At 37.3% G+C, this 27753-nt stretch overlaps 1 protein-coding gene across 1 annotated transcript in view; it reads right to left on the bottom strand.

Annotated features, from left to right (window-relative positions):
- LOC123525210 (vasculin-like) overlaps positions 1 to 18340 on the bottom strand; it is a 55210-nt gene extending 36870 nt beyond the window's left edge. Inside the window, exons 1-2 of the mRNA XM_053539640.1 lie at positions 17552 to 18340; positions 14335 to 14432 (exon numbers count right to left, since the gene is read on the bottom strand). Coding sequence (XP_053395615.1) covers positions 14335 to 14406 — 72 coding nt within the window. The 5' untranslated portion in view covers positions 14407 to 14432; positions 17552 to 18340. The remainder of the gene's footprint in view (positions 1 to 14334; positions 14433 to 17551) is intronic.
- Between the last annotated feature and the right edge of the window lie 9413 nt (positions 18341 to 27753).

Genomic DNA, 27753 nt, shown 5'->3' with positions numbered 1-27753 from the left:
AGGTCAAATTACAATAAAGATTCTTAAATCCGTTTGCCTTTTAAATCTACAAACAGGACCTCTTACAGTGTTTTCTCTTGGCTTCTGAAAACGAGGGTCATTGTGACCCCCCCCCCCCCCCCCCCCCCCCCCCCCCGTTTTTCACTTCTGGGGGTCATTTTCAAATTTTGGGGGTCATACAGGTATAGTTTTAGTAATATAGTATTTTGAATAAAACTTTGTTTTACTTATACTAGTGACTGTCTCCTTGTCTTTGTCACTGAATAAAATGAGGGTAAAAACAGCTGATGTTTGACTTTTTATTTATACATGTGCTTTAGGTTTGACCAGTGTTATAGCAGAAACACAAGTTTTCTAATTAAATGTTAACTCACAGACAAACAGGTGATCTAACTCAAACGCAATGCTGCTAATATTGTCAAAAATTCTAAAAAGGTTACAATTTAGAATTTTCAAACATTATGTAGAAAAATCCATTTTCGCCAGCGGTGGTGAACGACAGCGTGGGCCTAGCCTGGCTCCCTGGCTGCATGGTTATCTTTTATATTAATATTGGAAACATTTTATAAGAAACTTTTAAACCTCTAAAATAGCAGTTTTATCTGATGGCTGAACCATACATATAACCTATGTTCGGAGCCAGGGGCAATAAAAAAAGTCAATGTAGAAACAACCTTCTGGAGTTACTTCCCTCTTAATGAAGAAAACTGATATACGTAAATAAGAACAAACATAGGGACGGGAGCCAGTCTAGCGTGGGCCCTGCTTTGGTGTTGTTATAAAAATAAAACTTCAACTAGAAAATGCTTTTGTAAAAAAGCGCATGTCTCCCCCAATGCAAAGTCCTATAGGCAAGAAGTCAATAGCAAGGGTGAAAGTATGGAATATTGAAAATCCTGAACAATTTGCTGGGGGGTTGGGGGCCGCTAGGGCCCCCGGTGGGTCCAGGGCAAAGCCCTGGTAGGGGGGCCAGGGGGCGAAGCCCCCGGAAGCTTCTGAGAATTAGTGATTTTGAACGCTTAGAACAGCCCTATTCTACCCTTATATGTGTGCCAAAAATTTACTTATTATATTGCACAAAATGCATGATTTTCAGTTAACAGTAACTTTTCTAAGTCAAGGACTTGTTTCAACAATATACCCTCAACATATTTTTGTAAGATTCAGACTGAAACTACCTGAAAATTCTAGCAACATTTTTGTTTTTTCATGACACCATATTTTAATGTTCTGGCAAAACATTCACAAAATGCAGACCCTGCAATATCCGGTTTTCGTAGCCAAAGACCCCATCGATCACCATCAGTGTCACATTCAGATAGCCAAGCCCATCTCCATTTGTTACCATGTTTGCTTTCTAAGTCCTAAGTATTGTACGCTGGCGGTTAAAAACATTATTTTTCAGGCACTATCCTGTGCAGCCCTAATTACGGCGTGTTAATCCCCGAAAGAAATCTTGATCTTCCTCTGTTCCTGTGGAAAGATCGATACTTTGGAGATAAAAAGCGTGCAAACCGTAGAAATCAAGACATGCGTGTGCAAGTCCGTGCAAACTTTGACGCGGCAACTTTTAGGCGCACGTGAAAGTCATGAAAAACGTGAGCGAATAGTTATATAAACGGTCGTCTGAAATGATGTTTTAAAACAAACAGTTGAAGTAAATTTCGGTACGTAACGGGATCGAGTAATCATCACTGCAATATTTTTTTATTACAGTGACTTTTCGTGGTTGACGCTTGTTTTATAATTGGAACTCTTTACAAGGTGTGTATAATAAAATCCAGACATCACGGAAGTTGCCAAAAATGGCCGGACATTCGGTCCTGCACTGCCGGGACGAACATTAAATATAAAACAAACAGGAATCTTGCTTCCTTTTATCAGTATGCAGCTGTTAATTATTTTTCTTGTATCCTATCTGATCTAGATTGCTTTGGATTCGAAAATCCGAAAAATAATTATCATCAACCCACCCTGTTCAAAGCGGAAAAAACATTAACAATTATCGGTAAATATTCTGTTGATAAAATAAGTACTGGCCTTGTTTTCGTCATCAGTTAAAACCCCCTTAAAGAACTAAAAGAAGTGTGTCGGTATCATGGCATCTGAAGTGGAGATCAAAGTTGCCCGAGATTGTCATGGCATTACGTCATGTTTTCGCGCCATGTGACACATCAATGTCTGATCGTACCGCCTCGGTTCTTTAAAACAGTAAAAAAAGTATCTTCTTTAATTTTTTTAAAAGCGAATGTGCAATATCCCGTATAAACTGACAGGTAAATGTGTCAAACGATAAGTGACCTATTTGCCCTATTTTTTTTTACATTATTGTTTGAGAAGAATATCTCACATAGTGTCGTGTCAAAAATACATCTACAAATATTCATTTACTTATCAAACTTATTTAAAACCACAGCGACATCATACTGCTTTATTTTAAAACCATATTTCTATTTACGTTCACGAGGTCACGTAACCTATTCTGCCGCATTACACAGAAATCTGTTTGCCAAAAATTGTTTTACCCTGTATTGAAATAGCTGCCGCTTTTTTTATTATTTAAGATTTTTTATTTATGTTTTTTGTACTTTCTTGTCAAAAGTCTGAATTTTATGACCATAGAATGTAGTATTTATTTACTTTTAGAAATAAATAAATATTTAAGATCGCGCTGTTTGAAATTTTACAAATAAATGTATGAAAATTCGATCGTTTTTATAGACTTTTGCCTACATTTCTGTCGATATCTTATTAAAATCGTTATAGAATTCAAACTGTATTACTTCTCAAGCGGTGTTTGAAAATTTGAAGCGATTATATTAAAAAATGAATGCACTACGCGCGTTTTTTGTGTACGTGTCGATAAACAAAAGTAACGGCGATCTAGCCTAAATTAGATATTATTATTACGATAGGTCGCACGTGTTCGTGGAATGGAAAATTACTGGTATGACGTTTTGATATCTTTACGATTCGCGGGTAAATTCCAGTCAATCCAGGTTAGTTTTAGGGATGTAATTTCTGCATTTGGTAAAGTTACGAGGTAAAATCCACGCGTCCGATCGGATGAGCATACAGAGAGGTCCACTCGTCCCTATCCAGACTTTAACCCACCAATACTCGTATAAGACATAACTCGCAATATACGAGGCAGCTACATGTCCGTGGTGTTTGAAGATAAAATTGCATGCAAGAAATCGAGAAATGCATGCTGCAGACAAAAGTCCGTGCAAATTCTGACGCGCGGGAACTTTTCGGCGCATGTAAAATTTATGAAAAACGTAACAGTTGTTTTCATTGAAGTACAGCGCCTATGCGGGCCAATCAAAATTGTCGTTACATATTGACAATATGCGAGATGCGCTGCAAACGGCAAATGTGATAAACAGAGTCGATTGTGTTTGTCGCCGATCGACTGATTTTTCAAGCTTTGTTGATTGATGACACAATACCAACACCCCCTCCCCCCTCCCCCCCGAATTTCGACCCGGATTTAGACGATTTGGAAAAACGATCCCGGCCGAGATGGAAAATCCGGAACTTCCGGAGTATTCCGGAAAACTTTCACCCATGCAATAGGGGTCAGGAGCGAAAGTCAAAGAGACACTGATGGTTGGCTGCAATAGGGATCATCTACTTGGCATGTCCAATCATCCCGCTAAATTTCAACATTCTTGGCCTAGTGGTTCTCAAGTCACTGTTCAGGCTTCTGTGACCTTGACCTTCGATCAAGTGACCTCAAAATAAATAGGGGTCATCTACCCTGCATGTCCAATCATCCTATTAAGTTTCAACATTGTAGGTCAAGTGGTTCTCAAGTTATTTCCAAAAAATGATTTTACATGAACAGGCCACTGTGACCTTGACCTTTAATAGACTGACCCCAAATTCAATAGGGGTCATTCTACTCTGCATGTTCAATCATCCTATGAAGTTTCAACATTCTGGGTCAAGTGGTTCTCAAGTTATTGATCGGAACTGGTTATCAATGTTCAGGCTCTTGTGACCTTGACCTTTAACGGAGTGACCCCAAAAACAATAGGGGTCATTTACTCTTTATGACCAATCATCCTATGAAGTTTCAACATTCTGGGTCGAGAGGTTCTCAAGTTATTGATTGGAAATGGTTTTCCATGTTCAGGCCCCTGTGGCCTTGACCTTTAACAGAGTGACCCTAAAATCGTTAGGGGTCATCTACTCTGCATGACCAATCATCCTATGAAGTTTCATCATTCTGTGTCAAGTGGTTCTCAAGCTACTGACCGGAAATGGTTTTCAATGTTCAAGCTCCTGTGACCTTGACCTTTCACAGAGTGACCCCAAAATCGTTAGGGGTCATCTACTCTGCATGACTAATCATCCTATGAAGTTTCAACATTCTGGGTCAAGTGGTTCTCAAGTTACTGACCGGAAATGGTTTTCAATGTTCAGGCCCCTGTGACCTTGACCTTTAATGGAGTGACCCCAAAATCGATAGGGGTCATCTACTTTGCATGTACAATCATCCTATGAAGTTTCAACATTCTGGGTCAAGTGGTTCTCTAGTTATTGATCGGAAATGGTTTTCCATGTTCAGGCCCCTGTGACCTTGACCTTTGATGGAGTGACCCCAAAATCAATAGGGGTCATCTACTCTTCATGACCAATCATCCTATGAATTTTCAACATTCTGGGTTAAGTGGTTCTCTAGTTATTGATCGGAAATGGTTTTCCATGTTCAGGCCCCTGTGACCTTGACCTTTGACAGAGTGACCCCAAAATCAATAGGGATCATCTACTCTTCATGACCAATCATCCTATGAAGTTTCAACATTCTGGGTCAAGTTGTTCTCAAGTTACTGACTGGAAATGGTTTTCAATGTTCGGGCCCCTGTGACCTTGACCTTTAATGGAGTGACCCCAAAATCGATAGGGGTCATCTACTTTGCATGTACAATCATCCTATGAAGTTTCAACATTCTGGGTCAAGTGGTTATTTAGTTATTGATCGGAAATGGTTTTCCATGTTCAGGCCCCTGTGACCTTGACCTTTGATGGAGTGACCCCAAAATCAATAGGGGTCATCTAGTCTTTATGACCAATCATCCTATGAAGTTTCAACATTCTGCGTCAAGTGGTTCTCTAGTTATTGATCGGAAATGGTTTTCAATGTTCGGGCCCCTGTGACCTTGACCTTTGACGGAGTGACCCCAAAAACAATAGGGGTCGTATACTCCAGCAGCCCTATAACCCTATGAAGTTTGAAGGTTCTAGGTCAAATGGTTCTCCAGTTAATGCTCGGAAATGAAGTGTGACGTACGGACGGACGGACAGGGCAAAAACAATATGTCTCCTGGGGGAGACATAATTAACATTTCTAGCAGAAAACAAAATGTTAACAAGAGCTGTCACTAATGTGACAAATGCCCCCGCAGCACCTTGACCTTTGACCCGGTGACCCCAAAGTCAATAGGGGTTGTGTACTCAATATGTACTACTAGGATGTGAAGTTTGAAGGTCCTGGGTGCAGTGGTTCACAAGTGCCTTCATGCAAAAAGTTAACATTAGCCCCTGTGACCTTGACCTTTGACCCCAAAGTAAGTAGGGGTCGTGTACTCAATAAGTACTATCTGCACGTGAAGTTTGAAGGTCCTGGGTGCAGTGGTTCGCAAGTAAAGTGCCTTCATGCAAAAAGTTAACATCGGCCCCTGTGACCTTGACCTTTGACCTGGTGACCCCAAAGTCAGTAGGGGTCGTGTACTCAGTAAGTACTATCAGCATGTGAAGTCTGAAGGTCCTGGGTGCAGTGGTTCGCGAGTAAAGTGCCTTAATGCAAAAAGTTAACATTGTGACGAACTAACGAACAGTTGAAAACTAATATGCCTCCCTTCGGGGGCATAACAAAAGTAATACCAATTATAGATCTACGCGGATGATGCTGAAGTACTTATTTTTATGTTATTTGGTTTCTTTTGGCCACGTGATCAAGACTGGTACTACTGGTACTAGTAGTGAGCAGCGATAACAACCGTTACACTTACAAAGTGTTAATTAGTCAAAGTATCAGACTGGTTATTAAATTTGTGAAATGTGAATAGACGCAAATTTAGAAAATCGTTGAGCCAGTCTGCATATGATTATGAAACTGAAAGTACATTTTCGGAAAATCGCTCTTTGTAAACAAAATTGGTCTTTTGGTCAGAGACCACCAATTCAAAAAAGTACAGGGAACTTACTGGGAATGAGATAAGTGTATACCTGGGAATAAGGTAACGTCTGTGCGTTCTGATTGGTCAGTCATGTAAACAAACCCAGGAAGCAGTGTGCGACATTAACTTTTTAACACCGTAGCCAATGGGGCTACGGACTTCCAATTTTTTGTAGCCCGACAGAATTTTCCGTAGCCCCATCAATTTTTCGCTCAAGAATGAACAAGACTTTCATTCTTGTAATAATTAATTTCTTTCAATATACTACTGTAGGTTGGTGAATACTGATATATTTCAGAAATATGTACGAGTTTTTCAGAATTGATTTCAAAATCTGAAACAGTGTTCACAAACTTGTGCAGAAAGTCAAAGACACAGAGTCATGAAAAGAGATCTAAACAGCTTTGTAGACAAGAAATAGCTTGGCAGTAGACTGACCAGGGGTCTCGCTAGGCCCATTATTTTTTGGGAGAAGTCAATTATCCCTCAAACTGATCTAAGGAGAAGTGGGAGACTTTAGGGAGAAGTTGGAAGACTCCATTAATTTTTATATTTCTACCTCGACGCTGTGGATTGATTCAATGACCATTCATTTTCTTAGTTACATCATTTTACCATACACATTTTAATACAGAGTCACCACTTGTGTGAACAGTTTCTCATTGAATAAAACTGAAAGTAAACTGTGTCAAACCTAGAAATACATACCGGTATTCAAATCAATTCATCCATCAAAGTTAGTTTTACAAAGTTAATACTTTACATGTCGTTCTTTTACCATGGATACCAAATAATTGTGTCTATAATTCCAATAAATCGCATATGCAATTGATAATTTCTTTAGAAAAGGACTCACACGTGTTGACAATTAAATGCTAAGTGTCAAAGACGTAACAGCGGCGCTGATTGGCCTATTACAATTGCCTCTGGTGAAACCGATAATTTGATTTGCTTTTAAACTTCTCGCGAAAATCTCACAAGTACCTGAAGTAGGCGGAGCTTAAATTATGCTATCAGCGAGTGCATATGTGTATTCAACGCACATTATGACATGGTGCAAATTGTCAAAAGATTAGAGGGTGCGCATCCAAAAAAAAATTCGGGCGACTTGAATTCGCTTTGAGATTGGATTTGAGCGAAGTTTGAAGCTTCAAAGAAACTATTTTGGTCCCACGTTTGCAATGATCTTTTTGGTAAAGTTATCCCTCAGAATTTTCCATAGCCCAACGGGCTACGGTCTGCCAATTTTCTGTCGCCCGAGTCGATTTTTCGTAGCCATTGGCGATCGGGCTACCGTTAATGTCGCACACTGAGGAAGTGATTATTTTTTCAAAATTGATATATTTTCACTGCATTTACAGTATTTTATTATACATTTTGACAAATTTGCTACATTTTATGTGTATTGAAAAAAAGTTTTATCAAACGAAGTTCTCCCGCCATGTCAATGATGTAAACAGGGGGTCATCTCATTCACACGAAAATTACTTAAATAAAGTATCACTATTCATATGTTTTTCATCCGATATTTTGGTAGAACTAAGATAGTTCTTGAAAAACTTGTAATAAGATATACATGGAAGGCCGTACACGCCATAATGTTACAATGTAAGTCTATGGGAAAACAATTGGTGGTCTCTAACCTTTTTAGATTTAGTTTTGCAAGAAATTGCGTCCACTGTGATGCACAGAATTTATTTGTACGGGACATTTCTAAAAAAAATGTGACTATGACGCAGGATTTGTGCGTCAGGGAAAACACTGCTTTTACTTCTTAGTTGATTTACTTCACAGATCTCTGTACAGAAACAAGAGCTGTCTCCATAGGATGACACATGCCCCCGATGGCACTTTGAATGAATAGTTATGGCCAATGTTAGAGTTTAGGACCTTTGACCTACGGACCTGGGTCTTGCGCGCGACACGTCGTCTTACTGTGGTACACATCCATGCCCAATATTTTTAAAATCCAAGCATGAATGACAAAGATATGGACCGGACACGCCCATCAATGCACTATGTTGAAATATGACCTTTAACGTCTAAGGCCTGGTGCACAGTAAAGTGCCCAATTGGGTTAGCATCTAAGTCAAAAAATAAAGTTTTTACTTTGCCCTGAAAAATACCTTTTTTCTACACTTCAACATGTTGTGCGCAAGGATCAGTACCCAAATAGACAACTTTTTGGGACTTTTTTTCAAAAAAGTGGATTCAAGTTGCCATGTCGGGTTGGGGACGGACATTACACCTTCATTCTAATTAGATTCCTGCTGTAAATGTTTTATGCAAAACCACTTCTTTTATGTGTATTTTCTAATAGTTTGAGGTCACAGATCAAGAATTTATAAGCCTTTACTCTTTGCTTTTCCATTTTGTAAAAAAATATAGCTAATTTCTTTGAAATTACGATCATTTTCTGTTAATCGTAAAATTCACTTTAATATAAAATTTGGAAAATGGAACATTTACAGCAGGAAAACACCTTTAAAGCAAGTAATTAATACAAACAACAAAGTAGAAACATTAATACTCTTATTTATATTACATTTAAGCAGAAAATATCATAAATAAATAGTACCGGAAATGGGGGACGGACATTACATAAAATGACTGGTTCAGCTTTTGTAACTACTTTGAAACATAAATTACTCTGAAATTTAAATTTCTTAACTAAGCAAACATTTGTGTCATTTCAATAGGTAATATGTCCATAAATATAGTAAATGGTTTTACTAAATGTCAAAAAGAAATACATTTCAAACATTCATTTAAATAGCAGTTAAAAAAGCTAGCGAGATTGAAGTATTTACTAAGTATTTTACTAATTTTCAAAAAGTATTCTACTAGTATTAACAGTATTTGTCAAAATCAGCTTTACAATCAATTCTTCACTGCATAATATGTAATATATACAAGTACTGTTCTGTTTCAAAGAAAAAAAACATGCGGTACAAGCATTGACATAAAACTAATCCATATCTAACAACTTCCAGTATGTAGAAGACCATAATATTACTGTATCAGTTTAGCTTTCTGTCAGTGCTGTGTTAATGGCACAGAAAGAAATAATGATAACATAATAATGTTCTGTCTATGATTGAAAAAATATAACACTTCAACACATTGTCATTTTTTGTATACTTGTACCAGTCTTTTATTTTGTCACTGTTTAATTATATGCCTTTTTTTTTTTTTTTTTAAAGGGGGAAGTCTTTGGCAAAAAAGGCAAAATATATCCTTACTAGGGGTTTTAATTTTATACAATGCACAGGATTATAACACTTACATCAAAGAGTGTTGTTTTAGGTAAAGATTCCATAATGATCAATTAAGATCCAGTTTAGGGGTTTTATGGTCCCTTGTATATTGGCACCCTGTTGAGAAAGTGTGATTTGTGATCTTCTGTGGCCACCTGTGTTTTATGGCATGTTGTTGCCATTTCAATAGGTCACTAATTAGTTATGTTGTTTTAATTAAGGAATGATTTTGATGCATCTTATGACCCTTTATTTTGTAGATGAAAATGTAAGAGAAAATATAAAAGATAAGAAATATACATAAGGGCACTAGGGGAGGGGGATCAAGTGTTTATGGTAGCATTTCAAAAAGTTTATTTTAATTAGGGACAAAAGAGGGGCAGAGTTTTTTGGATATGATGTTAAAACCTATAAATTACAAGACTATAAATTTCAAGAAGACTGAGGACTGAAACTCTACTTACTTTTTTCAACATGTAGTTTTAGTCCAAAAATGTAATGTCCGTCCCCCAACACTTTAAATATGCTTATAGATAATGTTTGGCAAAGTTTTACTTTATATATATATATACTCATTAGTCTTTTTTCATGTTTTTGCATGAATTCTTTGTATGAAAGTAAAATTCATGTATGAAACTGATTCATTTTGCTGAAGATTTCAACAAATTTTGACATTTTTTTTACACACACTGTGTTTTTAAGAAAAAATGTCACAAAATAATGTATATTACTGATTTTCAATGCATTTTCTTCAAATTTCAGTTCTTATTGGTAAAACAGAAAGAAAAGGAATTGAATTTGATAGAAAATAATAATATATATACAACATTCAAAATCAATGATAAGTGGGGACGGACATTACGGGGACGGACATTACAGATAACTTTTACACTTTTGTCAATATCTAAACAAGAGGACCATGATGGTCCTGAATCGCTCACCTATCTCCACATGACCCAGTGTTCAACTGAGTATGACATCCTTATTTCTATTATTTGACATAGTGACCTAGTTTTTGAGCACATGTGACCTAGATATCATCAAGATAAAAAATTCTGACCAATTTTCATGAAGATCCATTGAAAAACATGGCCTCTAGAGAGGTCACAAGGTTTTTCTATTATTTGACCTAATGACCTAGTTTTTGAAGGCACGTGACCCACTTTTAAACTTGACCTAGATATCATCAAGGTGAACATTCTCACCAATTTTCATGAAGATCTCGTGAAAAATATGGCCTCTAGAGAGGTCACAAGGTTTTTCTATTTTTCGACCTACTGACCTAGTTTTTGACCGCACATGACCCAGTTACGAACCTGACCTAGATATCATCAAGGTGAACATTCTCACTAATTTTCATGAAGATCCATTGAGAAATACGGCCTCTAGAGAGGTCACAAGGTTTTTTCTATTTTTAGACCTACTGACCTAGTTTTTGACCCCACGTGACCCAGTTTTGTATCTGACTTAGATATCATCAAGATGAACATTCTGACCAATATTCATGAAGATCTCATGAAAAATATGGCCTCTAGAGAGGTCACAAGGTTTTTCTATTTTTAGATCTACTGACCTAGTTTTTAACCCCACGTGACCCAGTTTCGAACTTCACCTAGATATAATCAAGATGAACATTCTGACCAACTTTCATGAAGATGCATTGAGAAATATGGCCTCTAGAGAGGTCACAAGGTTTTTCTATTTTTAGACCTAATGACCTAGTTTTTGACCCTACGTGACCCAGTTTCGAACTTGACCTAGATATCATCAAGATGAACATTCTGACCAATTTTCATGAAGATCTTGTGAAATATTTGGCCTCTAGAGAGGTCACAAGGTTTTTCTATTTTTAGACCTAGTGACCTAGTTTTTGACCCCACGTGACCCAGTTTCGAACTTGACCTAGATATCATCAAGGTGAACATTCTGACCAATATTAATGAAGATCTCATGAAAAATATGGCCTCTAGAGAGGTCACAAGGTTTTTCTATTTTTAGATCTACTGACCTAGTTTTTAACCCCACGTGACCCAGTTTCGAACTTGACCTAGATATCATCAAGATGAACATTCTGACCAATTTCATGAAGATGCATTGAGAAATATGGCCTCTAGAGAGGTCACAAGGTTTTTCTATTTTTAGACCTAATGACCTAGTTTTTGACCCTACGTGACCCAGTTTCGAACTTGACCTAGATATCATCAAGATAAACATTCTGACCAACATTCATGAAGATCTCATGAAAAATATGGCCTCTAGAGAGGTCACAAGGTTTTTCTATTTTTAGATCTACTGACCTAGTTTTTGACCCCACGTGACCCAGTTTCGAACTTGACCTAGATATCATCAAGGTGAACATTCTGACCAATTTTCATGAAGATCTTGTGAAATATATGGCCTCTAGAGAGGTCACAATGTTTTTCTATTTTTAGACCTACTGACCTAGTTTTTGATGGCACGTGACCCAGTTTCGAACTTGACCTAGATATCATCAAGATGAACATTCTGACCAACTTTCATAAAGATCCCATGAAAAATGTGACCTCTAGAGTGGTCACAAGCAAAAGTTTACGGACGCACGGACGCACGGACGCACGGACGGACGACGGACGACGGACACCGCGCGATCACAAAAGCTCACCTTGTCACTTTGTGACAGGTGAGCTAAAAACTGCTTGATGGATTTCAACAATTTTTGGAAATGTTACTCATGTCATCATATGTAATAAAAATATGCTGCAAATTTCTAGTTTTATAACACTTAATGAAGTTTATGGTAGGGGGACGGACATTACGGATTTCTAGTCACAAACTCACTTTTGATGAGATATTCGGCCATATTTATATATAGACTTGATTTACAGAAATGATACTTTGACTTTTTCAACTTACATATTATTCAAACTTTTCAAGGCTATCTCACATGTTCTAGCACCAAAAGATACTACTTTTCTCTACACTTTTTTAAGTGTAGCTTTTTCAGATTTCTAGGGCGTTACATCCATACAACTTTGGTTCAAACCATGATTCTCAGAACAAGAATTACAGAAGTACATGATGTTATATATCAAATGAAAGTTAAGATATTTTTCGTTCATAAAATTTAATAGTGAAGATGTAAAAAAGAACAGAATTTCTGTGAGACAGCTTACAAAAATGATGAAATTTTTGATGCTAACCTGTTACATGCAAAAATGGCTAATTTTTGCCTACTTAAACTTGGTGCACAAATTGATTTCTAAATTTTCATGATAAATGTTCATCTCCACATCTACATCTGTATCATACCTTACTTATAAACTTTATTTCATAGTTCTACCATGTATTTTTTGGAAGATGGAGCTATGTACATGATTTTTTGCTGAATTGGGCACTTTACTGTGCACCAGGCCCTAAGTGTGACCTTGACCTTTGAGCTACGGACCTGGGTCTTGCGCACGACACGTCGTCTTACTGTGGTACACATTTATGCCAAGTTATTTGAAAATCCATCCATGGATGACAAAGATATGGACCGGACACGAATGCACTATCATGAAAAATGACCTTTAACGTCTAAGTGTGACCTTGACCTTTGAGCTACGGACCTGGGTCTTGCACGCGACACGTTGTCTTACTGTGGTACACATTCATGCCAAGTTATTTGAAAATCCATCCATGGATGACAAAGATATGGACCGGACACGCCCAACTATCATGAAAAATGACCTTTAACGTCTAAGTGTGACTTTGATCTTTGAGCTACGGACCTGGGTCTTTCGCGCGACACGTCGTCTTACTGTGGTACACATTCATGCCAAGTTATTTGAAAATCCATCCATCGATGACAAAGATATGGACCTGACACGAAAATTGCGGACAGACTGACAGACCGACAGACGGTTCAAAAACTATATGCCTCCCTTCGGGGGCATAAAAAGATTCAAATGCCAAACTATGACATGATTTTAAAATGTTCATTAGTCAAATAGTCAACTTTTACTTGCAGGGGTCAATTCTTTTGCCAACAAGAGCTGTCTCCATAGGATGACACATGCCCCCAATGGCACTTTGAATGAACAGTTATGGCCGATGTTAGAGTTTAGGACCTTTGACCTACGAACCTGTTTCTTGCGCGCGACACGTCGTCTTACTGTGGTACACATTCATGCCCAATAATTTTAAAATCCATGCATGAATGACAAAGATATGGACTGGACATGTCCATCAATGCACTATCATGAAATATGACCTTTAACGTCTAAGTGTGACCTTGACCTTTCAGCTACGGACCTGGGTCTTGCGTGCGACACGTCATCTTACTGTGGTACACATTCATGCCAAGTTATTTGAAAATCCATCCATGGATGACAAAGATATGGACCGGACACGAATGCACATCATGAAAAATGACCTTTAACGTCTAAGTGTGACCTTGACCTTTGAGCTACGGACCTGGGTCTTTCGCGCGACACGTCGTCTTACTGTGGTACACATTCATGCCAAGTTATTTGAAAATCCATCCTTCAATGACAAAGATGTAGACCGGACACGAATGCACATCATGAAAAATGACCTTTAACGCCTAAGTGTGGCCTTGACCTTTGAGCTACGGACCTGGGTCTTTCGCGCGACACGTCGTCTTACTGTGGTACACATTCATGCCAAGTTATTTGAAAATCCATCCATTGATGACAAAGATATGGAACGGAAACGAAAATTGCGGACACACCGACAGACGGTTCAAAAACTATATGCCTCCCTTCGGGGGCATAGTAAAAGATCTTTATTGTAATCAGCCTTAAATTTTTTTGTGCTGACCTAAACAGAGGATAGATCTTTATAGTTAATTTTTGTGTCCTGACCTTTAATAACAGAATATAGATCTTTATAAACAGAAATTCACTTACAGAATTCTCTGAATTTGGAATCTTCAGCCAAGCCGGAGCAAAGTCATGCTTAGGAGCGTTGTTTGTGGCCATCCTAAACCATAGCCATAGCAAGGCTGCTGCAAAGCAAAATAACTGTCATGTGAGAAAATATTATTTATCAGAATTCAAACAAATTCTCTGAGCTCCACATATTTTTTTAAACCTTCCTGCTTCAATCTGTACTTTTATTGCAATTCAATTTTTACAGATAGGATCTATCTTCAGTCCATTAATATGGTATAAGCAGAATCTTTCTTTGGACTTTCATGTGTCTAGCTAATGCAATCGTAATGTGGCACTGAAACAGACAAGATTGTAGTCTTACTAACAAGAAACTAACTTCTGTTTTAGATCTTTTAGATCTGCTTCTGCAAGGCTCCATCCAATCTGTATATATTTTTTTAAAAAAAGCATACCTGTCAAGTCTGACGCTTGAATCGTGATTCTCATGAATTCAAGGTTTGATCACGACTAAACGAATTTGGAGCATTTTCTCAAGCTTTCTAAAAAAATCAGACCAAATAATTTGTGGACCACTTATTTTCTCTAATTTGCCATCTGGCATCGTTATTTTAAGACAGGATGAGACAACAATAAACAGAAAACACGTCAGATGTCATTTTCAATGTACTGATTACGTAACGGACCTGCCAAAACTGGTTCTGGCCAGTTTTTGCTTTAACTGAAGCTTCCCAAAAGAGATTGTACCAATCAAATTAATGCGTTAATTTCTGTATGACTACGAGCGAATTACATAAATCATCGATATTGACTGACTGGTTACTATTTATGCTATTCGTGGATGTTGCATTGTCAGAAAAGTATTAGAACCATTCGCCCACTTGACCTTGACCGACACAAAAAACATGAAGATGCCAGAAAAAAGAAGAACTATTCGTCAAAATTTAACAACGCGTGGGAACTGGAATTTCCTTGGCTTAGAAAAGCAGACAATAGACCTAGTTTTGCTTTCTGCAAGCTATGTAGGAAATAAGTTGTATGCACAACTGTTTTTCCGGTGCAGGTTCAAGCCGAAAGTACATTTCAAATCAAAAGCAGAATATGTAGATCAGTGAGACGTTGAGACGTTTTTGTATTAAACATTTAGGTTCATAGATACATTTTATATCACAGCTGTAATAAAAACTCTAAACAGTTTCACTGACAAAATCACATTATTTTTTTTATTTGTTTTTTTAGAAAACTAAATTTTCTTGTAGATCTATCATGAAATAAAATTAAACAAAAAAATCATGTGTCTTCCATAAATGTGTTAAAGCAAGGCATAAAAGGCCCTTAGGGTGGACCTGAAATTCATATTAATGGCCTCAGAAAGCACCAGAATACATATTTTCATGTATATTTAAAAAAAAAATTTCTTTGGGGGAATCCCCTAAACACCCACTCCCGCACCCACTCCCACTCATGACCAGGGATATTAATTAACACTCGCCCAGTCGCCCACTGCGACCAGATTTCAAGCTGGTCGAGTCAGTTTTCCAAAATAGTCGCCCAGCCGGCGAATGGCTTTGGATTCTCCTATTCAATATTCTGTGTTTTTCAGAGACTGTCTTATTAATATGCACTACGTCGCTTAAATCGACCAATCAAAATTACCGATATATACTACGACCAATCGGAATACGCGGATCATTTACTCCATCACTAACAATGGCTGCGCCCATAGAAATACAGCACTAGAAAGTAGAGGTTTATTGAAGGTTGTTAAAGAGCTTAGAACGGCCGGTCGCGGCGACAAAAGGAAATATCAGGATTATTTAAAGACCAAAGGCCAATGAGAACTTTTAATGAAAAATGGGCTGTTAACAGACTGCGGCTGCATAGAACACCGACCGCAACATGGTTTGTACTTTTTGTACAAGTAATAATTTCGTAATTGCGAGTGACCTGTAACTCGACAATGTAACAAAATACTAGAATTCAGATGTCTATAAGCATGCAGCCTCTATCAAAATGCCCATAAACAACCCAAATCCTCTAGTGCTGCAAAAATCATTCAAACTTTAAGTGCGTCTGTGTTTGAGAGGCTGTGTCCTATATTTAGAACATGTCATGCACTGGTTGATTACAACTTTCCTTTTCAGTGCGAGTTTGACGAGTGTTCTGTAATTATATCTAAGAAATTGATGTATTTTGGCAGAAAGCAAATTACAAGACTTATTATTAAGTATGTCAATCTAAACTGCTGTTAGTATATTTTCCCGCTAATAATAGCTGGGCCCCTAACTTTTAGGCTGGGCCACTAGAATTTGCCTGTAATGAGCCCAGTTGGCTAATAGGGTCTGAGTGTTAATTTATATCCCTGATGTCTCGCACAAATCTCACTCTTTTGTATTCTGGAAACTTGACAGGTACATGTATGAAAAAAGTTCCTCTTGCCTAGAGCTGATTTCTACTCCTATTTACAGTGGTGGACAGTATGTAGGAAGAGTTATGGTTCTTCGCATTCTTACTTATCTTAATTGTTGACAAAAAATGTATGAAGTTTCAAAGCTATAGTAAGAAACTTAAAAAAAACAAGAGCTGTCCGTAAGACAGCCAATGCTTGACAATTCAAATTGTTGTCCAAGAAGCAGTAATATTACCCCAAATTTTAAAATATCTATCCAGTAGCAGCATTAGTTTTGGAGATAGAAAGTTGCATGCAAAATTTTAACCAGGATTTTCTAAGTCCAAAAATGCATGTCAGAGTTATGGGACATGATGCTATCATCTAAAAATTTTTTTTTTATTGTTAAAATGCGAATTAAAAATTGCCGCATAGTACCGTAGCTGAAGGTTCACCACAGAAAAGTCCTTCCTAATTTCTATGTGGAGGAGAGATATTGACCTGTGCAAAAATAATCACAATATAGTGACTTGCATACAATTAGTTGGACTACCTTATTACCTTCTCAAAGCCTTGACATTTGGCAATACAAGAAGCTTTATTTTACGTCGGATACAATATAACGAGTAAACATTAGTTCAAGATATTTTCTGATAAACATGTACAAAACAGCTCTAGATAAGAATAATTTATGAAAAACCTAAAAAGGAAATCATAATAACGTGTTTATTAAGCATATCTAAAACAGTCCTCATGCTTTCAATTGCCGTAATGAAAACATAATAAATTTATATACACCGTCTCACTTCACATGAATAAAAAATTTGAATTGGTCTTTACACTCACCCAACAAAGATTGGTTGTAGACCAGTCAGTTGACTTGTTGTTTCTGTTGTCCGTGTCAAAATGATTTAAAATGATATTTATATCTAAATATGTCCTGCTGTTATATTTAATGATTTTAAGTAGATAAAATAAATATTAACAGTATAGTTTAAGGCACTCAATTTTCGTCTGAGCACAAATGACAAATTTCAACAGATCCTGAGCAAGAAAATGATAGCACCGCAACAAAGCTAATGTTCTGTTGTTTATTGTTCAGGAATGAAGAGTTTTTTTTATTATCACTTTTTTGCGAAGCAACAAGTGCTTGCAAGTCACAATGTATGCTACAAAATGTCTTCCTCCATCTTCAGAAATTGTAACCACATGAACAAATGTGATAAAATTTCCTGGATATATTGACACCGTTCTTTACAGTATTACCACTCAGTCATCTTGTGAAATGCATATTACAAGCAAAAAATGTCAGAATATATCACTTTGACTTCAGTAAAACAGAATTTAACTCGTCTTAACATTGATTTACATAAAGTAAATAAAGGCATGTTATTGTTCAGATCGTTAGAAAAACGCGGTGCTAAAAAAGGTCACATTTTCTTCTCCACTTTTCCTCAAACGTTTTGACAAAGCAAGTTCAAAACATCATTTTATCTGATGTAATTATCATGCAGATCAGTTCAGATTATTTTTTAACTACTGACATATTAAAATGTACTTGCAAAACCGTTAAAACTGCAATATTTTTAATTTCCAATTCCCTCCATCAAAATGGCGAATATATTTTCCCAGAGTTCCAATTTTCCGGAACTAAGGCTTATGTCTAGTCCTCGTAGCGTACCGTATGGTACCGTATTAAGAGCACCGTGTAAACATGTGACTAAAAGTAGACATAACTTACACTTATAGTAGTCGCAACTTGACCGCGATGGTTGGCCTTAGGCTGATTATTCATATCGATTGTTTCATTATATAAATAAGGGGTGCTTAGGGTCGCCTTAACTTAACAAAAACAAGTACTTGAATTCAAGCGCTTATACCACTGATATTTTTAATTGATGAAGCGTTTTACGTACCTCCTTTTCAATAATAGGTTGTGCCTAATTATTTATTATAATACAAAGGTCAACCATCGAGGTCAAGTTGCGTCCACTGTACTGGCAACCTTTGTTTAGTTGAGAAAATATATTTTCCTGACCAGTTACACATACCGTGCTGTTACAATTAACAATGCTTATTTCATTAACTATCTATTTATATTCCATAAAGCCAAAAAGATACGATTTTATCTGAAGCCGGAATATTAATCAATAATCAACAAAAGGTAAGCGAGGTTTTCAATGATCATTTTGTAAATGTAGCTAAATATATTGGAGACGAATCTGTTGCCTTAGATAATATACACCCTGATATAAGCAGTTTACTCCAAAACAAAAATTCCACTCTTGACTTAAACTTCACAGATGTAAATGAAAAGTTTGTTTGTAAAAAAAATGATAATCCCTGTACTAAAATGCATCTGGCCATAATGGACTCTCATCTAAACTTGTCAAATTAGCAAAACATTCTATTGTCGACCATTATAACAGCTTGAATCAATAGATCATTCTGAATATTGATCATTCTGAACAACAGTTTTTTTTTCAGACAACTTAATAAAAACTAAAGTTACACCATTACCAAAAAGAACAGCACACTTGACAAAATAACCATAGACCAGTGAGCATGATATCTAAAATATTTGAAAGAGCCATGAACGCACAGTTAGTAAACCTTTTTAATAAACATTTTGATATTTATTTATCAGCTTTTAGGCAAGGTTATTATTCTAAAAGTCATTGAGGAATGGAAACAGGCCCAATATGATCATAAATATGTACTATACTGATGGATCTTTCAAAAGCTTTCGAGTTTTTGCTACATGATCTTCTTCTTCTAAAACTTAAAACTTTTAGTGCATCAGATAGTGCTCTTCATCTTTTAAAAAGGTTTAAAAATGGGAAAATGTATAAAAAGTTGAACATGTTAAAAGTCAGTTTTAGGAAATAGTGAAAGGGGTACCTCAAGGCACTATTCTAGGTCCCAATCTTTTCAATAACTACTTAATGACATTTCACATGTAAAATCATGTGAAATTTACAGTTATGCTGATGGCAAAACGGTTTCGTGGGCAGACTATAGCTTAGGTAAAATTAACACAAATTTAGTCAACCTGTTGGGACCACATGCTGATTATGCTCTGGCATGTCAATTAGAAAAAAATGCATACGTATCCAAGAGGGAAGCCACATTCCAACACGCAGCTTACCCAAAATCACAACTCACAACACTTAGATCAGCAAATGTCACTAATAATGCAAACCCTAACCCTGATGATTGGTAAAAAAAAACAAACGAAAAATGCTCTAGAAATCTTGAATTATATACTAACACATAACATAGGATGAGTCATCTCTGAAATTTTTTCACTAAACCACAAAGTTGTGAAAGAAAGGTTATAGCACACTGAAGAGAGGAATAACTGTACTAAGGTAGAGTATAAGAGTGCTTTTATACTTTATTGCTGTTGAGCTAACTTTTATAGCGACATTGTAGAGTGTCAGCCTCAGGTGCCTCAGGTGTGAGAGATCATTGTTTCGATTCCCGGCCAGGGCTGAAGTATTTTCAGTCTGTTACAATTGGCAATCAACGTAAAAAAACTTACAAGTAGATATGAATGGACACCTTGGAACATCCCACAGAGATTCAAACTCCATGAATTGGAGGACGAATTCTAAATGGGATGTATGTGATAGGGTAGAGCATAAGCGAGCACTTATACTTTATAAGCGTGCACTTATACTTCCCTGCTATTGAGTTAGCTTTTATAGCGACGTCTTTAGGTGTAAGAGGTCCATGGTTCGATTCCCGACCAAGGCCGAAGTATTTTCAGTCTGTTACATTTTGGTGCTCCCAGTGAGGATCGAACTCACGACACCTGGTTTACAACAATAGATTTGAAAAGTGGCAATTATCAAGTTGAGGTTGCAGAATCTTATTAGGAAAGAACAGCCTTCATTCACAGTAGGTTCCTTAGAATCTTTTACGAAAATACCTTTGGGCCTCAGCAACCCGCCTGCTACATACCAACGTCTGATGGAAGAGTGTTTCGGGGATCTAAATATGAAAATTTGTATTATTTACTTAGATGATCTGATGATATTTAAATAGCAAAAACTTTGAAGAACATCTAGAAAGATTTAACATCGTACGGACTTGATTATAAAAATGCAGTTTTGTATTGTATCCAGACAAGTGTTTCTTTATGAAAGGAAAAGTGAAATTTTTAGGACATGTGGACAGCAAGAACGGTGTTGGAACAGATCCAGACAAAATAGAGAAGGTGATTAACTGACCAAGACCATCCAGATGCAGATCATGACCATGCAGATTCTTTACGTTCATATCTTGCATTCTGTGGGTAAAACAGAAGCTATAAGATACGTTTCAAAGACAAAGAAAAAGAAAAAGAAAAAGAAAAAACACTATCAAACTTACGACCACAAACAGCAAGTAAAAATAATAATAAAAGCAAACAGTATGCGAAAGAGTGGAAATGGTAGCATGAACAAATGAATAAGAGACATCATTTCAGAAGCATAAATTACGACTTACCACACCACATATCTTAGCATATCCGGACATCCAGAAATCTTTTGAACTGCACATGGAGGATGCATCGACAGTTGCATTAGGTGCCGTACTTGATCAAACTCAAAACAACCAGAAGAAAGTCAGTGTGTCCACCAGTTGCAGCTTGTCGAGATCAGAACAGAGAAAAATCCCGGCTATCTGACAAACAATCACTTCACAGTTTATACAGACAACATTTCACTCAAGTATATTTTAACCTCAGCAAAGTAAGAAGCTACAGATTCCACGCCTGCCAAAATGTAACAGACTGAAAATACTTCAGTCCCGCCGGGAACCGAACTCGGGACCTCTCACATCTGACACTCTCTACCACGTTGCTATAAAAGCTAGCTCAATAGCAAGGAAGTATAAGTGCACCATTATACTCTACCCTACTACGCTGCTTGTCTAACGGTGGAACATGCTTTGCGACCAAATTATAATTGGCATTAACAAACTAATATCGTAAGGAAGACCATATTTTTTAAATCGATATTCCAACCATTAGATATATATCTACTCTCATGTGATTTCTCCATAAATCTTCCTTTCCCCCTTTTTCTGATGAGACATCTGCAAGCTCACAAAGTGAATAGTGTTTGTAGTGTCTTAATGAAGTTAATCGTGTGACATGTGATTGTTAATCAGTGGCTATGTCAGTGTCGTCATCTTAAAGCTACATGGCTCGTGACTGACCCTTTTAAAGTAATTAGAGTGCAGGAGGTCGTGGGTTCGATCCCCGGCCGCGTCAAAACAAAGACGTAAAAAATGGTACTAGCAGCTTCCTCGCTTGGCGCTCAGCATTAAGGGGATAGTGCTAGGACTGGTCAGCCCGGTGTCAGTATAATGTGACTGGGTGGGGTATCATGCCACGTGTCTACGGCGTGATATTCCAGTGAGGCAGCACTATGAAGATGGGCATTGTGCTCACTGCTACAAGTAGACACCGTCGTTTATATGACTGAAAAATTGTTGAAAAAGACGTTAAACCCGAACACATACACACACACACACACACACACATACACACACACACACACACACACACACACACACACTTTTAAAGTAAACATTTACGCTTTCCTATTTGATAGTGTGATGGAGACTCTATGACTCTTTCCTCTTAAATGCTACATTATAGACAGGGTAAGTGGATTTGAAATATTTTCTTGTTGTTCTTAGCTTTTAACTTCTGACAAAACATTTATTTGTTTGTTTTGGGTTTAACGCCGTTTTTTTTCAACAGTATTTCAGGCAGTTAAGCTAACCAGTGTTCCTCGGTTCTGTACCAGTACAAACCTGTTTTCCGCAAGTAACTGCCAACTTCCCCACATGAAACAGAGGTGGAGGACGAATGATTGAAGACACAATGTCTTTTATCAAATCGTCACCTCACGACCCCGCGATCCATAGACCAACACTCTCCCTACTGAGCAAAGCGGACGGGCTGAGCTACTGACACTTCCAGGGTGGGTTCCCTTTTAACCTTTTATATTTTCGTCATGTGTTGTGTTGTGTGTTTGTTTGTTTATCGTGTTCTCTTTGTGTTTAACAATATTTTTCTTTTTAAAAATACATTATTGTATCTGTTTGTACCCTATTTTTAATCTCACGCCACAAATGGTGGAGGGGGGGGGGGGGGGGGCTATGGGAATGGTCTCCGTCCGTCATTCCGTGCCCGCGAAATGATGGTTAAGTGACTGCATAACGGTACTTTCTCTTTGATGTCATTCATTCCGTTCTGTTTATGTGACCTTTTTTCTTTTTATGTGACTGTTAGAACAATAAAGAGAACAATGGGGGTGTCACATAAATACCGTTTCGTTAGAACGTCCGTCCTCCCGTCTGTCCGTAACACTTTCGTGTCCACTCCATATCTCCTAAACCCCTTGAAGGATTTTCATGAAACTTGGGTCAAATGATCACCTCATCAAGACAATGTGCAAAACCCATGAATCAGCCTTGTCGTTTCAAGGTCAAGGTCACAACTCAAGGTCAAAGGTTTGAGCCTTCCATTTTGTGTCCGCTCTATATCTCCTAAACCCCTTGAAGGAATTTAATAAAACTTGGGTCAAATGATTACCTCATTAAGACGATCTGCAGAACCCATGAGTCAGCCATACCGGCTCAAGGTCAAGGTCTGAACTTAGGGTGAAATGTTTGAGCCTTCCATTTTGTGTCCGCTCTATATCTCCTACACCCCTTGAAGGATTTTCATCAAACTTGGATCAAATGATCACCTCATCAAGGCGATGTGCAGAACTTATGAGTCAGCTATGCCGGTTCAAGGTCAAGGTCACAACTGAGGGTCAGATGTTTGAGTCTTCCATTTTGTGTCTGCTCTGTATGCCCTAATTCCCTTGAAGGATTCATATGAAACGCGGGTCAAATGATCACTTCATCAAGACGATTTGCAGAACTTATGAGTCAGCCATGTCGGCTCAAGGTCAAGGTCACAACTCAAGGTCAAAGGTTTGAGCCTTCCATTTCGTGTCCGCTCTATAGCTCCTAAACCCCTTGAAGGAATTTTATAAAACTTGGGTCAAATGATTACCTCATCAAAACGATTTGCAGAACTTATGAGTCAGCCATGCCGGCTCAAGGTCAAGGTCACAACCTAGGATCAAAGGTTTGAGCCTTCCATTTTGTGTCCACTCTGTATCTCCTAAACCCCTTGAAGGATTTACATCAAACTTGGGTCAAATGATCACCTCATCAAGAACTCATGAGTCAGCCATGTCTACTCAAGGTCAAGGTCACAACTCAAGGTCAAAGGTTTGAGCTCTGTATCTCCTAAACCCCTTGAAGGATTATCATGAAACTTGGGTCAAATGATCACCTCATCAAGACATTGTGCAGAATTCATGAGTCAGTCATGTCAGTTTAAGGTCAAGGTCACAGCTGAAGGTCAAAGGTTTACCCTTTCACTATCCATAGCAGTGGCGAGGGATTTAGCTGTCTTTCAGACTGCCTTGTTATATAATAGATTTGTCTCTGGTTAACTATGTTGAGGTTGTTATTTTCTGATGTTGTTCAATGGTTTCTTGTTATTTATACAAATGTACATACTTTCTGGTATTGCATTTCCTTCTCCAATGCGATTTATAAATTGTAAAATACTATTTATGTCTGAATCACAACTATTTGACCGATATCTATTTATTTACATTTTTTGCGACGCATTTATAAGCAGGCTGTAAAGACTGGCATAATGATAATAAGAACAACGACCACCACCATCACCACGGCGACAACAATTTAATAATGATAGTAACAATACTTATAAAAAAACTAGTTTTGTTTTCTCTGTTTCAGACATTTAAAATTTGTCTAGCGAGTAAACCGAAACCGACCCCAAAAATCACAAATTGAAATCTTAGCCGGATTACCAAATTCGGTCTGAAAAACTGGAAAAAGGTCTATTGTTTCTTTGCTAATGCAACCTTTGGTTAAAACTCGTCCGCGATCCCCAGGTAATTCCTAAACAAGCTTATGATATTCTTCAATTCGTCTCTGTTTTTATGAATCGCATGTGGACATTTAATTCTTTAAAGGCGGCTTCGATGCATTTGTAAGAAATCTACCCTTACCTATTATTTTTTATAAATATCACAGCAACCCAAATCAGGGCTATTTCACAGGTGTGTTTGTTGTTTTTTACGCTATGCTTTACCCAGGGATTTGAAGCAAAATTACTATATAACTGATGTTTATATGTGTCTACACGTTTCAATGATTTCTGATACATACCAACTTCTGTAACTTTCTACTTCTACGTCTATATTGTATAAGCACTCATTGTTCTCGGTTTGGCATATATAACTTTTGTCACCAAAAGTACTGCCAATGCATGGATTAATTCCCTTTGACTGATGTTCATTTCCCCCGGCTTTTCAAAACACATAAGCTCGAATGAAAATAAAAACAAAAGAATAAACTATTTTCTGTTTTCATCCTATCTCTTTCCCCGTTAGCTTACTTCTTTTCTATTTAGGGTTTTACCAATTTCATCAGTTTCTATGACAATACGTTATATTGGATAATAATAATCAGTCACTAGTTGAAGATGCAGATGGGAATATCCAGTCCGAGGACAGTTGTTTGTGCGGAACTGAGGCTATGCGGCTTTTCTTGCATACACTACTTTACAAATTCTAGAGTAAATAACACTGATTGTAGATACATTAAAATTCCCACTTCTACAACCAGTGACAGATTATAATGTTTCTAATCACTTAAGCACATTTTATAGACTTAAAATCAACACGAAAACAAACGAATAAACGATTTTCATCTTCTTCATTTGCCATTAATCGGGTTCTATGACGATGAGTAATGAGGATATGAGGTTCTTGGTCAGGCTGTAAAAATCTCAGTTAGTCTTGAAGGTGGTTCTTGAAATCCAGTTCATGTTTTGAGTGTGTGTTATGTAATTGTAAAGCGCAATAGAATATTTTATAATTTTTGCACTATATAAATGCCATGTATTTGTATTTGTATTTATGGAATCTAATGCTTTGCGAAATTTTATTCTTTTAACTCTTCGAAGGTTTGTACCGTTTGTTTTATATTTATAAAGACATGGGCGTAGGAGCGAGTTTAACTTTGGGGGGGGGGGGGGGGGGGCAAACCTTTTCGACCGGGGGTTGTGTGGGGGGGGGGGTAGCGGCAAGGTATCCTCCTCGGTGCGTTATTCGTGACAAAGCCTCAAAGCCTTGTATAGGGATTAATTGGGCCATAGACCCCTCAAACATTTATGTTTTAGCAATCATTGAGTTATTCTGATGATACAAATACGACTAGGCACTGAACTGTCTTAATCAGTCATATTATGTATTGTTCTAATTAAGTGTGTCATTTTTTTTACATTCTTCTGTTGAAGCCCTGGACATACAATCAATTAGCACTGCATTTGTCTAATTGTGGTATAAAGTTGTGGAAATATCATTTCCCTTAAATGGACAACGAAAAACAAAAAAATAACGTTTACATGCGTAAACAGGCTTAATAGTTATTGATTTTGCAGACGCTCAAACCGGAACTGTAGTGATTGCGCTCAATGATATATTATCTTTATAAAATGTAAACAATTCTTGGCTTGGCGCGTACAGATTTCAGTACTGACACTACGGAAAGAGACAAGTCAGAATACAAGGGAAGGCCAAATGCAAATCAGAAATCAGGTTGAAAAGAATTATATGATGCTAAGTAAATGTTATATTAGACTGCAATTTATATCTCTTTTCCAAAATATTGAGGGGGCCAAACTATACTTTGGCCCCCCCTCTCCTAGCTTTGGGGGGGGGGGGGCCTGGCCCCCGCTGCCCCCCCCCCCCCCCCCCTGCTCCTACGCCTATGCAAGAAGCTTCTGTATAAACCTATGCACAGTTTTCCTTTAAAAATCTTTAAACAGATAAAACAAAAGCTAATGATAGAACTTGGGACTACAAAACAGATATAGGCCACTGAACGGAATCAAATTTCTCAACCACCATGCTTACAGCTAGGAATGAACCCTACATCAAAAGTTTTGCTGCAGGGTCATCTACCTGAAAAAAGTCCGTGTCAACGTTCCATCAAGTAGGGATTAGTGTATAAAATGCAGTACAATATTTGAGTCTAGGAGATCAGCCTTTGCTGTAAGCCTAGGTCTTACATTGATGATGGGTTAACACATTTTATTCTCTTTAGTAGTCTATATCTTTTGTGGTCATAAACTGTATGATTAGCTTCCTTATCTGATATTTAAAAGTCCTTTCCAAGAAAACTGTCTAGGCCGAATATTATTTGAATAACCAATGATGTATTGGTACTGTTTTATGATTACATGATAGTTTATGTCATTGACTTGACAGGATAGATACTTTTTAGGCAATTTGCCTATTTTTTGAAAGTATGCAAAATCACTGACATCTGTTTTATCGGAAATACATAGTTTTGGTATGGTATTATAGCAGTAAGAAAACTGGGAAACTACTTAGCATCTTTTATTCGACTCAGTGTTGTTACATTTTGTGGTCCTTTCGGACCATGGAGTACATTCATTTTCACTATGATAGTATTCCGCTTAAGCCGGTGCTAGGGGGCGTGAGGGGTGTTGTACATTTCATTACCGCTCATAAACAGAGTCAGTAAAACTTCGTCTGTTATTATGTTGCTTGGTTGCGTTCTATGCTTCCAAGGGATCTCTCCATAGTTTTTATTACCTGTCGAAAAGATCAAGTGTAGTTCTTTTTAAAATTTTAAAAATTATCGAAAGTTTCCTTTGAAAGTTTCCATTTTTGAAACATTATATAAAATCCTTCAATGTGGAAATATATTGAAATATTGTAAAGTCTGTAACAATTCTTTCTGTGTTATTTTGAAGCACACTAGGAAGGACCTAGTCAGGTTATTTCGTCATTTAGCCAAAATAATGAGGTATATAAAACAGTTCCATTTTATTTAAGAGCAAAATCTGTTCAGATGTATTACGTAAGTTTACTTTTCACTAGACCACCCGTCTTGCACAAACGTCCTTCACATATTGTGTTAAA

Source organism: Mercenaria mercenaria, chromosome 3, assembly GCF_021730395.1.
Source record: "Mercenaria mercenaria strain notata chromosome 3, MADL_Memer_1, whole genome shotgun sequence".
Taxonomy (NCBI): domain Eukaryota; kingdom Metazoa; phylum Mollusca; class Bivalvia; order Venerida; family Veneridae; genus Mercenaria; species Mercenaria mercenaria.
The sequence above is the reverse complement of the archived record's forward strand: the minus strand, read 5'-3'. Positions and strand labels throughout refer to the sequence as shown.